Source organism: Amphiprion ocellaris, chromosome 4 (assembly GCF_022539595.1).
Source record: "Amphiprion ocellaris isolate individual 3 ecotype Okinawa chromosome 4, ASM2253959v1, whole genome shotgun sequence".
Lineage (NCBI taxonomy): Eukaryota > Metazoa > Chordata > Actinopteri > Pomacentridae > Amphiprion > Amphiprion ocellaris.
In genome coordinates this window covers 29,080,697-29,094,769 of record NC_072769.1, presented here as the reverse complement: position 1 = coordinate 29,094,769, position 14,073 = coordinate 29,080,697, and the positions used below count along the sequence as shown (strand labels likewise).

Genomic DNA, 14,073 nt, shown 5'->3' with positions numbered 1-14,073 from the left:
ACACAATACTTACTATAGTAAGTAAATCAGGCATGATTTTGCAGGTTCAACAGTGTCTTCTCTTATGTTTCTTTCCCTTTAGAAAGTGACACACGACATGGACATGTGCTACGGCATGATGGGTAGCCTTTTCCGCAGCGGCTCCAGACAGACTCTGTTTGCCTCCCAAGTGATGCGTTACGCCGACCTGTATGCAGCCTCCTTCATCAACCTGCTGTACTACCCCTTCAGCTATCTCTTCAGAGCTGCACACGTACTGGTGAGTGTCTAAATGTAAAGTGAGGGGAGCTGGATGAAACTGTACAACCTGAAATGTTTCATCCATTGCCACTGATACAGATATGAAAGTCTGGTCTTGTAAAAATTAAGATTCTAAAAGTAGACATTGTTTTTGGATCTGTCGTAGGTCTTGTGAGTCTCACATGAGTTTTTTTTTTACTTTGTAAAGGCTGTTAGCATCAGAGAAATGACACTTAAGCTACATCATTGAACTTTCAGAGTGAATAACTGTTGCTCATCATCACAGCTGTCTTTCTTAATTTGTCTCATCTATGGTATTACCCCAAAACCTGCTGGCGAGTTTAAAATTCCACAATTCCACCATTTATTAGTGCCACCAACCGCAAAAACGGAAAGAATCATCGGAATATCAACTTTCCAACAGTACTCGGAATGCAGGAGAGTCCTCAGTGGTCCTTCCTCTCTTTCATTTTCTTCTACATGCCACATTTGAAAATTAGCTATTCCCACTAACCCAATTGTATCTTTGTTATTCTGCTCAAAATACTTTTTTTTAAAAGTTATTTTTGTGGCCTTTTTGCCTATATTATAATGCACAGTGGAGAAGGAGACAGGAAATGTGGGGAGAAAAGTGGCGGAAAGACATGCAGTAAATATTCATTGGTCAGATTGGAACCCATGTCCGCTGTGTCGGGACTATAGCCCTTGTTTGTGGGTCACTCGCTCAACCTTTTGAGCTACGGGGCGCCCATACATTTTTGAGTTCTCTTTCTTCTAGCCATTGTTGTGCTGTTCCATCGAGGTGCATCATTTCATACTGTAGTGACAAATGAACCAACTGTGGGAAAAACTGAGACAGGAGAAAAACACGCATTCAGAGCCTGTTAGGGAATCAAGTGTTAACTTACATAGGGAACGCAGACAATCGTTCTGGATTTAGAATCTCTACAGTTTAGAGAGTTTTTAAAGCTGTTGAGTTTGAGGTTTTTGTACTGGATTAGCAGTTTTAAAAGACAGTTCTACCTAAAAGGTGAAAAATACAAGATTTTTCATAGAAATACAGCATTAATAGAGCAGCAAACAACTGTCTGCTATGTAACGGTAGTGGAGAGTAATGGCATATTTAGCATCTCTTATTGTAATCCGAGCCTCTCTGTTCTGTGTTTTGGTTGCCGGTCCAGCCATGTGAGCAGTGCATGTGACTCCTTCCTGTTGAAACCTCCCACACCATATTGTCCATGAATAGACCATGTTGAACCAACTTTGTGTGGAGACAGACATATACGGAGCGGAACAGACACAATCACATTGGCCATTTACTGTGTTTTACAGTGCCAGTATGGACTAATGGTTGTGGGTGGATTCTTTTATGCTGGCTCTTGTATACACAACTTTTCTGGCTGTAAGTGAAACATGAAAGGAGGGTAGAGATGGGGCTAACGCGTCCGTTTCTCTTGGTCTAATATGCTGGCGCTATAGCGACATCCAGTGGTTGTCAACACCACATACAAAACTTAGATATTCTATCTTTTTTTGCTTGGCTGTTTTGTCATTGTAATGCCGTTTGCTTTCAATTCTTAGATTAGAAATACAATTTAAAACAAGTACATCAGTTAAGAAAATGTGTTTGCCCAATGAGATCTGCAGGCTCATAGTGAGCAGATCACAGATATAGGGAGGGCCATGACCATTCAAGTCTTTTAAATCAAGGAGTAAGATCTGAAAATCAATTCTGAATCTCTCAGGTAACCAGCAAAGGGAAGCTAGGATTGTTGTAACCTATGAGTTTAGAGCTTGGCAACTACATTTTTTACAGACTGTGGTCTTTGTATGTTTCCCTTACTGATACCAGAATAAGCGCACTGCAGTAAACCAGGCTGATATGATAAATGACAGAGATGCACAGTATATGTAGCCTTAACAAGTTGCTTTCTTAAATTCTTTTTCCTTCCTCCTCCACAGATGCCCCACGAGTCGACAGTTGAACACACCCATGTGGACATCGACACAGAGTCACCGCTGGCAACACGCAACCGCACACACTGCAGCGACTGCAAGGACCTGGAGTGCAAACGCAACCAGCTGACCCGCTCCTTCAGCGAAATCAAACCTCCCAACTTATTCCCTCAGACTCCTCAGGAGATCACTCACTGCCACGATGAAGATGATGATGAGGAGGAGGAGGAAGAAGAGGAGGAGGAGGAGGAGGAGGAGGAGGAAGAAGAGGAGTAATAAATAGGACCTGGAGAGGAGAGCCATGTTCCTGTTCCTGCCTTTTTATGTTTCCCAATACAGTCAGGTTGTGATTTCTCTCAAAGTAAAGCAGGGTGGAAAAACATCTCCAGTATGTGTATGTGTGTACATATATGTATATATACTGTATATATCAGTACTGTATGCACACAAACACACACACACACACACACTGGAGATCTCTGAGGAAAGTATAAAGGACCAGTAGCAGAAGAGATCATATGACTGTATGCATGCTCGGTCCTCAAAACAAAACTTTTTCAAGTTTCCTTTTAACAAAAAAACAAACAAACAAAAAAAATGTTTGTTTTAAAATTGATTTAATTTACACTATTTTTCCCACCAGACAGAGAGCACACGTTCATTCAAACATCACACTTTTTTTGATAATCTTTTATAAGTGGCCATAAGACCCGCTGGTGGATTAAATGGGTGTAATCACATTCACACTTTAATCCATTATATGTGGCCATTTTGCTGTAATTCTGACAAAATATGCACATTATAATCAAAGGAAAAACACTTTGCAGGCAAAAAGATGCATCAAACCAGACATTTATTTTTAAGCAACATGGGAACAACATTCAGTTTTTCATCTGTTTTGGTGTCATTATAGAGTTATAGCTTGTATGTAAAGGCATATGTGAAGCAGGATCACTCAGACTGTAGCATCCTGAGTGACAGTGAGCATCTGACACACAGGAGCACTGAAGCACAAGCTGGTGTTAAACCGATCGATAACCAGGTGCATTTTTTTTCTGTTTGAAGTTTGGTTGGGAGCGCATGTTGTGGTACACGACTGCGGCTGTTGAACTGATACTTTGTTACCAAGCAACAACGAGGACAGAGTACTGTATTATCTGTATTCTATCTTTGGTCTCTATGACAACCCTGACCTACAGTAGTGTTTCTGTAAATAGCTGTAAGGTGAATGTTTATTTTTTTGCCATGTGATGAGTTCACGGTTTATTGCCACGGGCAAGCTAACATGCAGTATTTTTTCAGCTTTGTAATTTTGGAAGATGGAACTCGAGAAATACGTTTGACTATTACAGAAGGTTTGATGTCAGTGGTGGTGATGGTGGGTGTGTGAGGGGAAGGGGGTGTATAGTACAAGAAAGTTTTGTCCACGTCCAGCAACTCAGTGGTGTGTTAAGTGGTTTTCATCAAGTGTGTAATGAGAGCATGAAAGTGGAATGTAAAGAAATGAGGCTTTTCAGGATAAAACTCAGCACAGAAGGCCCGTTTTTTTGGTTTTAGGGGCTTTTTTAAATTACACTAAAGAGAAAATGCGCTGATGGAGTGTGGAGTGAATTCTTCTGTTGGGCTTTTTTAACACTGTGAAGCCATAGTTTCATTGCAATTTGGGCTCTAGCTGTGTTACTAATTCAAAACTGGATGAAAAGCTCCAAGTCTTAAGTGGCAACAGACAAGTTTCTTGCTTTGAGTTCGATGCTGATTATGCAACGTAATGGTCGCAGAATAATGATACCGTCTGACTTTATACTGGTTCCCCCACTGTTTGATTCTGTCTGTCACCGGATATGAATTCTCCCAGGAAAATGAAGGCTCGATGCCAAATTGTATCAGCTGAAAGGATGCTGCGCTGTCATTGGTGGTTGAGTTTGGGATAGGTCAGGGGATTGGTTATTAGGGTTAGGACAGGTCGGGTCAGGTCAGACATCAGAGTTGATCCAGGCTGCCTTCCAGATCACATACTTTTTCCTATTCCTATCACTACGCACTGCAGGGTTCCTCACAAAACACATACTTTTACATACAGTGTGTACAACTGGGAAATACTGCTTTCTAATATTGCACCTTACACTTTTACCGTGTCGCTCATATGTCAGCTCTCGGTAACTCAAGTTTGTTTTATACTTTGTCTGAATATTCCAAAAATCGTACAGATATGGTCAGACATCGTGGTATTTTTGGAGAACTGCATTTGACGTATTATGTATTGGGACATTTTATGGTGTGCTGTATAGTATGGTAGATGGGATATTGGAAAGCAACTGCAACCAAACACTCTACCTGCCAGAACAAGAGCCTCCACGGTCAGAAAAAGCAAAACTGGTCAAGCGGCAGGGTGATAGAAACCAATAGAGAGCACTCTGAGACTAACGGTTCAAAACACAGTATTCAAATTCAGCATCATTGAAATGAGAAATATTAAAAAGTTCAACATCAGTAAGCAACAAGCCTGCATACTATACATTTATAACAACACCCATATTGATGTTTCTTTTCTAAATTGGAATTCTTACAGCTGTTTCTTGCTTTAGGCTGTAATCAGCCTGTTGGTAGTAGCCATGTTGCTAACGCCAGAAAAACAAACCATGAGTGCGGCTGATTGTTTTATGTCCTGTTTTTAATGTTTTTGGTAGTTGAAAAGCTTTTCTGTTGCCACTTTTAGCTCTTGACTTTGCATTTGTGTAGATCTTTACAAGAAAATACAATGTTGTTGAACTTAAAGATCGGAAACTTTAATTAAAAATATTTTGTTTTTCTTTCAACTTAAAAGATTTTCAGTAATAAGTTCTTAACTCTCAACAACTTTCCACTCACGTGTTCATGCAAGCTAGCAATTTATGCAAAAAATACAATCTGGAATTTTTAAAAAATGTCAAAATATTTCTAAAAAGCGTTTATTCACAAGCATAAGATTTTGATTTCTGTGTTGCTAAAACGCAGTTGGTGCAAGAGCTTTGTAGCACCACTTTTCCAGGTGAACCCCTCCCACCTCAAACCGGTGAAAAAGAGTCCACAGAAAAACAAACTCACCTGAACAGTGTGTTCATGTCAGACTCCATTGCTCACTGTGAGAAAATGAGTGTTCAGGGCCTTTAACGCTGGTATCGCTGACATCAGTGGTCAGAACAAAGACAGCTGCCAGAATTCTTCTTAAACGTCAACTGTCTTGTACATTACCCCTCTTTGTGTGTTGTCTCGACATGTTGTAAACCTTGTAAGTGTTGGATCGGCCTGTTGATTTAGGCCTCAAAAGGGAAGGAACATGCCATCTACTTTTTGCATCATTTTGAGTTTGGTTTGATGTGGAGTGGAAAGAGGTAAATCAGTTCAACAGCAACTTTATGTGACGATTCATTGGCTGAAACCTTTCCAAAAATAGGAAACATATTACAGCCGTTTGTTATGTCTTTTTTGTATTTTTTACAAATATTTGTATCCTCTATTCTGACTTTTGTTTCTCAAACGTAGAATAACTGGATATGCTACACGAGGCAGCTGCATTGCTACTGGGTAATTGTTGACTGTCTGCATAATTTGCCTATGCATGTGAAAATAATTATCCATTCTACTGCGGTGGTTATGGTAGCATCGGTTTTCCTTCTATGTGGACTGCATCATTTTTAGGAAAAGTTTTTTTTTTTTGACATTTGTCAGTGTAGTTTACACACAGAAAAAACCCTGCAAACCTGTAAAAAATATCTTAAAATGAAGGGAAATGTGAATAGCATGTAAAGTACCATAACTAATATGCTACTTGTGATCAACACCATGGGGTTATTATTTTTCTAAGCTAGTGTTTTTAAATGGTCTTGGTTTACAGAACTGTAAATAGACCTTTCCATTTCCTTTCGTTACCCTTTTTTTTTTTTTTCAAAATAACATTTTTTTGCTAATTTTTATACAGCAACCCAGGAGTCTGTCACTCTGACTTTGAACTAACTAAAGCCTGGTGAACAGGTTACAGTGCTTTAGATGACTTTTATCCTTTGTCACGATGCCGAGAATGCATCCGCATTAACGGGCGCCAAAACAGCCACCTTTTATTTTCTAAAGTATAGTAATCTCTTGTTTTTATGCATATCAATTCATGTTCTTCTGAACAGTGTTTTGTTTGTTTGTTTCCAGAAAGTATCATTCAGACTGTACATTGAAGTAAATTACATAAGAATGTAGAATAAAGATAGTTTGTAATACTTTGTTCTTCTTCTTTTATTTACATTGTAATAAGGGACCCCAGAGGCAGGTAATTTTTAATAATTTAAATTCAAATTTACTAATGGGTGAAGCACTAAGAAAAAAAAATATAAACTCAACTAAGAGATTTCCTCATGAGTCACTATTTTTATTGTTATCAGCACTGAATCATGGTCAATATAATTTGCCTTTTTTGACAGTAATTTCGAAAAAGACAATTTTGTGTTGAAGTGAAAACTGATCTCTAAAAAGCAATGCCAGTTAATTAAATATATACAATGTGAAATACCTGACAGCTTAAGTGTTCATACCCTTAAAAGTGACTCATCTAATTGAACACAGGTGCAGCCTGTAGCTGCTGTAAGTCACAGAGTTCAGTGGAGACTCTGCATACAACTGTTGCCTGTTCTTCACCAGTCAAAGCTTTATGGGAGAGTGGTAATGAGAAGAGACTCTGAAGTCAACTGGAAGAAGGTTCTTTGGTCTAATGAGACCATTATTGAGCTTTCCGACTATCAGACTAGATGTTATTTTTGGCTGAAACCAAACATTGCACATCATCAAGCATGGCGGTGGCAGCACCATGCTGTGGGGATGCTTCTCAGGATCAGGTCCTGGAGGGCTTGCAGAGGTTGAGGGTAAAATGAATGCAGTCACATACTGGCAAATCCTGGTCGTCAACCCGATGCAGTCTGCAAGAGAACTGTGACTTGGGACAAGATTTTGTTTTCTAGTGATACAATGACTTAAACAGCCACAGCTACACAGAACTGGTTTAAAGACAACAAGGTGAATGTTCTAGAGTGGCCGAGTCAAAGCCCAGACCTCAATCCAACTGAGATTTTGTAGCTGGAATTGAAAAATCCTGTTCATTCATGATCCCTGTGCAACCAGAGCTTGAGTAATTTTACAAAGACTGGGGTAAAATGGCAGTATTTAGCTGTTCAGGCTGATTGAGACCTATCCACACAGGCTGAATGCTATTATTGTGGCGATGAAAGTGCAATTTTTTATATTAGACATTTTTGTTCATGAAGTGGTCAGAAATGAGAGGAAAATGCATACATTTCTATCAAATAAGATAACAGATTCATTCTCTACTTTACAAGGTCCTATCATGACTTTAGTCAAGGTCTATTCTGAGACAAGAAAATCCTATATTATATTATAGAATCTTGATTTTACCATGCAGTGTCTTGACATGACTTCATCTTGTGATTCAGCACTTAATAAGTGAAACTGAATTTCAATTACATGGTGCTTACCACAAACTATTTGCAAAATGGAAGACTGGAGGGATGGGTATAAAGGGATTCACTGTCCTAACACTTCTGGAGTAGCAGCAGACAAGCACCTGACATGCAAACACAAAGATTTACAGCCACTCTACAAGTTCAAGGACAGTGATGCTGCACAGCTAAACAATCATATTACTGTGTTATAGTTGATCACACACACATACGGTGCAGGAGTGTGTGCTGTAGGAGCATTTCCTAACTCAGTATTTTGCCTCACAACCTAATCTACACAAGAATTTAACTCCCTTAATTATATCTGTTGGACTGAAATAGTGTCATCAATAAATGACAAACTCTAAAATATTTTATTTATATCCCCTCTGGTCACAAATGTAATTGTACAACATTGACTTCTCTAGAATGTGCAGATATATCGAGTTCCCACATCTCTCCATCCACCTCTTTTGTACTTGCTGCAGCTGCAGCACACCAGCTCACCAGCTACTCTGCTGCTACAAAAGGGCAAATTGGAATATTGTAGGAATTCAGCCACACAGGTTTGCACCGGCAACCAATTCTGTAAAATAATAATGACACAGAAAGTCCCACCCTGCAAGCTGACAGAATTGGTTGCTTAGGTTTGTGACATAGGAAACCCCAGAAATCTGAATCCATGTTTTTAAGATTCTCATCAGCACATTGCAGCTTAAAAGTGTAACTGCTCAGCCATGGTGTTGGCTGCTTTTTCTGCTCCTCATATGTCTTCTAGTATAAAACAAACAAACAAACAAACAAACAAACAAAAAACATAATATGGATATATCAACAAAGTAAAAACTTGATTTTCCTCATTGGGGTTCATTCAAGCAAGACTATGATAAACTATCTGAAAAGCTACCACTCATGGCTGTTGCTAGCGTGAATAAGAGTGGCTGCTAGAATGAAGCATGAGAGAGTAATAAAGTACTGTCAGAAATGCAACAAAAATATAGTTACAGGTCATATCATTTCAATGTTTTCTACATAAAGAACAATCCTGTGCAATATCATATTTTCTACATATAGAATAATCAGAACCTATCAAGAGTACTTATGTATATTTCTTGTTTATGTTTCTTTTTCTACTGATGTCCAAAACTCCCCATAGTCAAAAAGAATCATCTTTTCCTATCCGACATCAGATCAAATACAGCTGTAGCAATAAATAAAGTAGGGTTTTATGTTGTTGTTGCTTATGTATCAACCTTTAAATTTGTAAATGGAATGGAACTCATAATTCTGGAGACCATGTAATTGCTTGTAAAGTTATGAATCTATCGGAGAACTGATAATAAAGGATACTGAAGCAGCAGAGCTTTACATCAATTACATAGATCCACCATCTGCCTTGTCCCAGTGTTCCCTGTTGTGTGCTTCAGTTTTTCTGACTTCTCGTTCCCTCATCAGGCACTGAGATCCGCAGGCTTGTAAAGCAGAGTTTGAATGTCACAATCTTACAGTCTGAATCCTTGCTTTTCTCTCCGGAGTGATTGTCCCTGCAGAGCAGAGCAGAGCAGGGCCTGCTGCATAGGAGCACTTTCAAGTAAACAATAAACAACAGCGAACGCAGCTGCAAACAATGCAGACGCACTCTATGTGTGGTTATACAACGGGGACGCCCCTCGTGGCTGAACAGATGGAAGAGCTGTTTGTCCATGTGTGCAGGTTTACACACACGCACACACACACACACACGCACACACGCACACACACACACACACACACACACACTCAAACAGTGAAAAACATGAGGAAACAGCTACTACCAGTGGTTACAGTCTGTAACTGAGGGTTAAAAGACAGATTCAGCTTTAGGACACTTATGCTGCCTGTAAAGCGGCAAATAACCTGCCAGCATACAGTACATATCATGTTAACGCACAGGCTGGGGAGTGACATTCAAATAATATTACAAATTAAAATCTACAACCTCTATAGATATGAAGCAGGCGTACATATTCTACTCGAGGACTTGTGTAGCTTTAGGAAGAATTTCCAGCATCTTAAAACTCATTCCTGTCTTTATGAGGTAAAATAATAAGGCCAAGACTCTGCTAAAGACAAAAAAAGTGTTTCAGGGAATGGATTAACCAAGAGGGATGGATGCCACTCTCATGTCTCAATATGAAGACAATGGATTTGCTTAGCATAACGGCGAATGCACATTAATTTATAAGTAGAAAAAGACAAGTTGTGATTTTTTTTTTTTTTTTTTTTTAAGGGAATTATGTTCTGGAGTGATTAATAAGGGTCCGTGTACGGATCTGGCAATTGGATTTTCCGTTCTGAAACGGGTATTGAAAATCAAAAAAACGGGTGGTTAGTTTTAAAATAGAAAAATTAAAATTGAAATACAAGGCGTTTTTCCTTTTCATGATCAAAAAGGGATATACGATTTTTTTTAAATGATTTGATTTTCGTTTTATATTTAGAATTACAAGAAAGTAAAATCAGTAAGAGGCAGAAATGAAAAAAGGTCATTTTTTTCATTTTCTGAGACCGGAAGTGGTCATCAGCAAGTGTGGAGCCAAACAGAGTACGGTGCATAAACTGTATATACATTTTTTTCGTTAGTTATCATGGTCAAAATGAGAGATCAGGTGGCCGATTTTAAAATTAAGCAATATTGAATTTTTTATAGAGCGTTAAAGTTTTGGGAAGCCAGGGGGCGGGACTACTTGATTGACAGTCCGGTCCGGAATGATTGACAGGTCCTATGGAGGAGGCAGCAGAGACTCTGCACTCCTCGTTTGGATTAATTCTGATATAATAACTGTTGGTTTATTTATCAGTGGAGCAGCATAACATTTTCCACAGACAGTTTTCCTGCCCGTTGGCTTGTTTTAACCAGTTTTCTACCTTCAGCTGATTCTACCAGCAGACACTGAAAGGACTCTGATAGTTCGGTAAGTAAATGTTTATTTTCGTATCGGTGCCGCTTTTAATGCACTTTATATGCAGCTTTAGTGTCAGATGTAATGTGTGCCATGCACTCCAGATGTTGGTGGAGTTTGTTTCAGTGTGTGTTGACCAGAGAAGAAAGTTAGCATAGTAAATATTAGCTTTAATGTTAGCGATGCTAACCGAGCTAGCAGCTCAGCCTGATTAAAGCTAACGTAGCATCAAGCTAACGATGTTTGTGTTGAGTTTCATGTAAATAGCTGAAGTGTGTTGCGTTCATGGAATGTGGTTCATTAAGTTCATAAAACTGTGGCTGGTTGACATTAATGTAACATCCAGGAAACTTAAATGTGATTAAAGCAGTAACGTTAATGTTCTAGTTGTCAGTAATCAGCTTTAATTTGACACTAAAACAGACTCTGACAGTTTTAAATGACATCAGTTTCATTAATTTGTTGAAAATTGTCTCATTTGTTGTGATGTTGCTGCTGATTCATTAAAAGCAGATGATCCGTGTTGAAGACACGTTTAGTTCTAGTATCAGAAGTACAAGAAGGAAAATGGAAGTTTAGTTCTGCTACGTCAAAGATTTCAGGAATAAAATAACTAAATGAGTCTTTATGCCTCAAATTTTATTTTATAATAAAGAAATAATGAAATAATCACAGATAATAAAAATATAAATAGCAGAGAAAACCTGAGAGAATAATTTCCTGAAAAGTCTGTGAAGGAAAAGCAGCTTTTTATCCTGAAAGATCAGAATCAGCTCCAACATCTGCATCTGACAGAATTTAGTCAACCAGAAAGAAAAGAAAAAAGAAAATGAATTCTTTCTGATCACATCTGTTCCACTGCTCACAGTCTGCTGCTGCTCACATTCTTCACATTTATTTTCCACTTTTAAAAGTTCAGCAGACAGGTGTTCTGCTTTGGAGTGTGACGATGTCATTGGTGATGTGGAGAGTGAAGTTTCTGTTTCACCCACAGCGTGCTTTAGGGCAGCCAGGTCGGACTTGATGTTTCAAATACTGACCGACAGCTCAAATTTACCTGTCTGTAGTTTCGTTTTGATGGATGTTAAATTTTCACTCAAAGCCGACAGGAGCTGAGTCTTTAAAATAACCGCTGTCTCATTACAGAGTGAAAGTAGCAGTTCCTCCTTAAGGTCAGAGATTGCAGCATCTGAGGGCCTCTTCAAAAGAAGACGTAGTTGATGAAGGCGTTCTGGAGCAGGACCAGAAAGACCACGACCAAGCAGCCTTGAGATCTTAGACAGCGTCTCCCTCAGGTGGGTGTCAACGGTGTTCACGGTCAGGTCTGTGGTAATCCCGTCAAAAAACAAAACAGAAAAAAATCTAGATTATAAATCAACATGTAACCAAAGCACTCTGTGTATAATGCCATAGTATAGGATGTAGTTCAGAAAATGTCAAAGTATAGTCTACTTTTCAAGAATAACATAGTATGGCCTGTAGTTCATAGTATAGCTTGGCAAAAAAAAAAGATTATTATGTGTTTCAAAAAGTGCAAAATGATAGGATGTTGCCTAAAATTGTCATGTATGATATGTGGTTCAAAAAATGTCATAGTGCAGTATATTGTCAGAATAGTATGTTTTTCAAGAAAAATGAGTATATGTCGTCTAAAAAATACCATAGAATAATATTTCATTGCACAAGTAAAAGTATAGTAATTTTTAAAACTATTCAAGTTCTTAAAAAATGTTGCTAAAAAACGACAAAAAAAACTTAAACAAAAAAAGTCATAGTAATATGTCAATTTAAAAAGCCTATAGTATAGCGTGTCACCCAAAAAACGTCATAGTATAGCATGTCGCTCTAAAAACGTCATAGTATAGCCTTTGGTCTAAAAACGTCATAGTATAGCATGTCGCTCTAAAAATGTCATAGTATAGCATGTCGTCCAGAAAACGTCATAGTTTAGCCTTTAGTCCACAAAATGTTGTATCCTGGCTGTCTGAAGTAGGTGAGGAGCAACACAAAAACAGTGCAAACGCTGGTTTCCAGAGGGTTAGATGAGTATTTATTTGAAAGAGTAAGTTTACAACAGCACAACATGTGAGGGGTTAAAAACAAATGGGTGTTAGTAAAATAAGAAGAAAAACAGAACTAAAAGTGAACTTCACGTTGACATTGATGGACATTCCAACCATGAACAAGGTAAAAGATAATCAATACGAAAAACAACTCTTCCTGTTCACCTCTTAAAACCCAAAAACACACCGCATTAGCATCCTAAACTAAAACTACCAATGGGTTCCCTGATTTCCTTTCGGAACAATTCAAAAGTCCCTCTCTATCTCCCCACACATCCACCAACCACTGGAAGACATCTCCAAAGTTCTGCCGGGCCAGCTCAGCTTCCCCTCAGAAGAAGTGGCGCCACCTGCCAGATGAAGGAGCCTTTTGAGAGGCAGCTGGCATCGTGATTGGACTGTACTTTGGTCTGTTCCAATCCAGCTTCAGCTCCAGAGACGGCAGGCGGGACGAGTCAATGGAGGCCGGGTGGACGAAGGCATGCAGCTGAGTAGAAAAAAAATGCGATTTTTCAACATGTTGTAAAAACGTGCCATATGATGAAATAATGTAAAGGAGGCTTTGAAAAACACTCCAGAAAGGTTTTCTTTGAAAAAAAAAAATCATCATGAATTTTGGTGCAAAAAAACGCCATAGTATACTATGTAGAAAAATGTCATTTTTCAACATGTTGTAAAAACATGCCATATGATGAAATAATGTAAAGCAGGCTGTGAAAAACACTCCAGAAAGTTTTCTTTGAAAAAAAAATCATCATGAATTTTGGTGCAAAAAAATGCCATAGTATACTATGTCGAAAAAAAAATGCGATTTTTCAAACATGTTGTAAAAACGTGCCATATGATGAAATAATGTAAAGGAGGCTGTGAAAAACACTATGGTAAGGTTTTCTTTGAGAAAAAAATCATCATGAATTTTGGCGCGAAAAAATGCCATAGGATACTATGTCCAAAAATGTCATTTTTCAACACTAAATCTTATTGAAAAATATGTTTTACTTAAGTCCACCTGTTTCAGTCATTTCTACCCCTCATTAGGTACCACTCTAAGGTACATTATACAAAAAAAAGTCCAGTAGATGTCACTTTGTTTTGAAACAGCATGCAGAGCAAGTTAGTCTGCACACAGGAAGTTAGCACGAGCAAAATCACTCCTCACATGAGGCCTCTGTTTGCTGTGATTTTCAAAGGTAAAGTAATACTTTTGGCATATTATGGAGTTGCTGAACAAAAATGTGTCATTTGAAATGTAAGAAAAAAAGATTTAAAAGGGTAAAATAATTTTTCTCAACCGTTTGGTAGAGGTCAATATTTTAAAAATCGCTGGGTCTCTTCATAAAAAAAAACACTGATTGTTGTTATTAGTGCCCCAAAGAGATAAGAAATATAAAGAAA

General features: G+C 38.3%; 1 protein-coding gene and 1 long non-coding RNA gene across 4 annotated transcripts in view; both read left to right on the top strand.

The window, feature by feature from the left end:
• nt5c2b (5'-nucleotidase, cytosolic IIb) overlaps positions 1–6,443 on the top strand; it is a 65,940-nt gene extending 59,497 nt beyond the window's left edge. For all 3 annotated transcript variants that reach the window (XM_035949513.2, XM_023273202.3, XM_023273205.3), the window contains 2 exons: positions 83–259; positions 2,203–6,443. In XM_035949513.2, coding sequence (XP_035805406.2) covers positions 83–259; positions 2,203–2,472 — 447 coding nt within the window. In that variant the 3' untranslated portion in view covers positions 2,473–6,443. The remainder of the gene's footprint in view (positions 1–82; positions 260–2,202) is intronic.
• A 3,977-nt stretch (positions 6,444–10,420) lies between these two features.
• On the top strand, positions 10,421–13,895 carry LOC129348697 (uncharacterized). The gene is made up of 3 exons (XR_008601342.1): positions 10,421–10,627; positions 11,762–11,910; positions 12,984–13,895. It is a non-coding gene; the product is annotated as an uncharacterized LOC129348697 (long non-coding RNA).
• Positions 13,896–14,073: the final 178 nt, after the last annotated feature.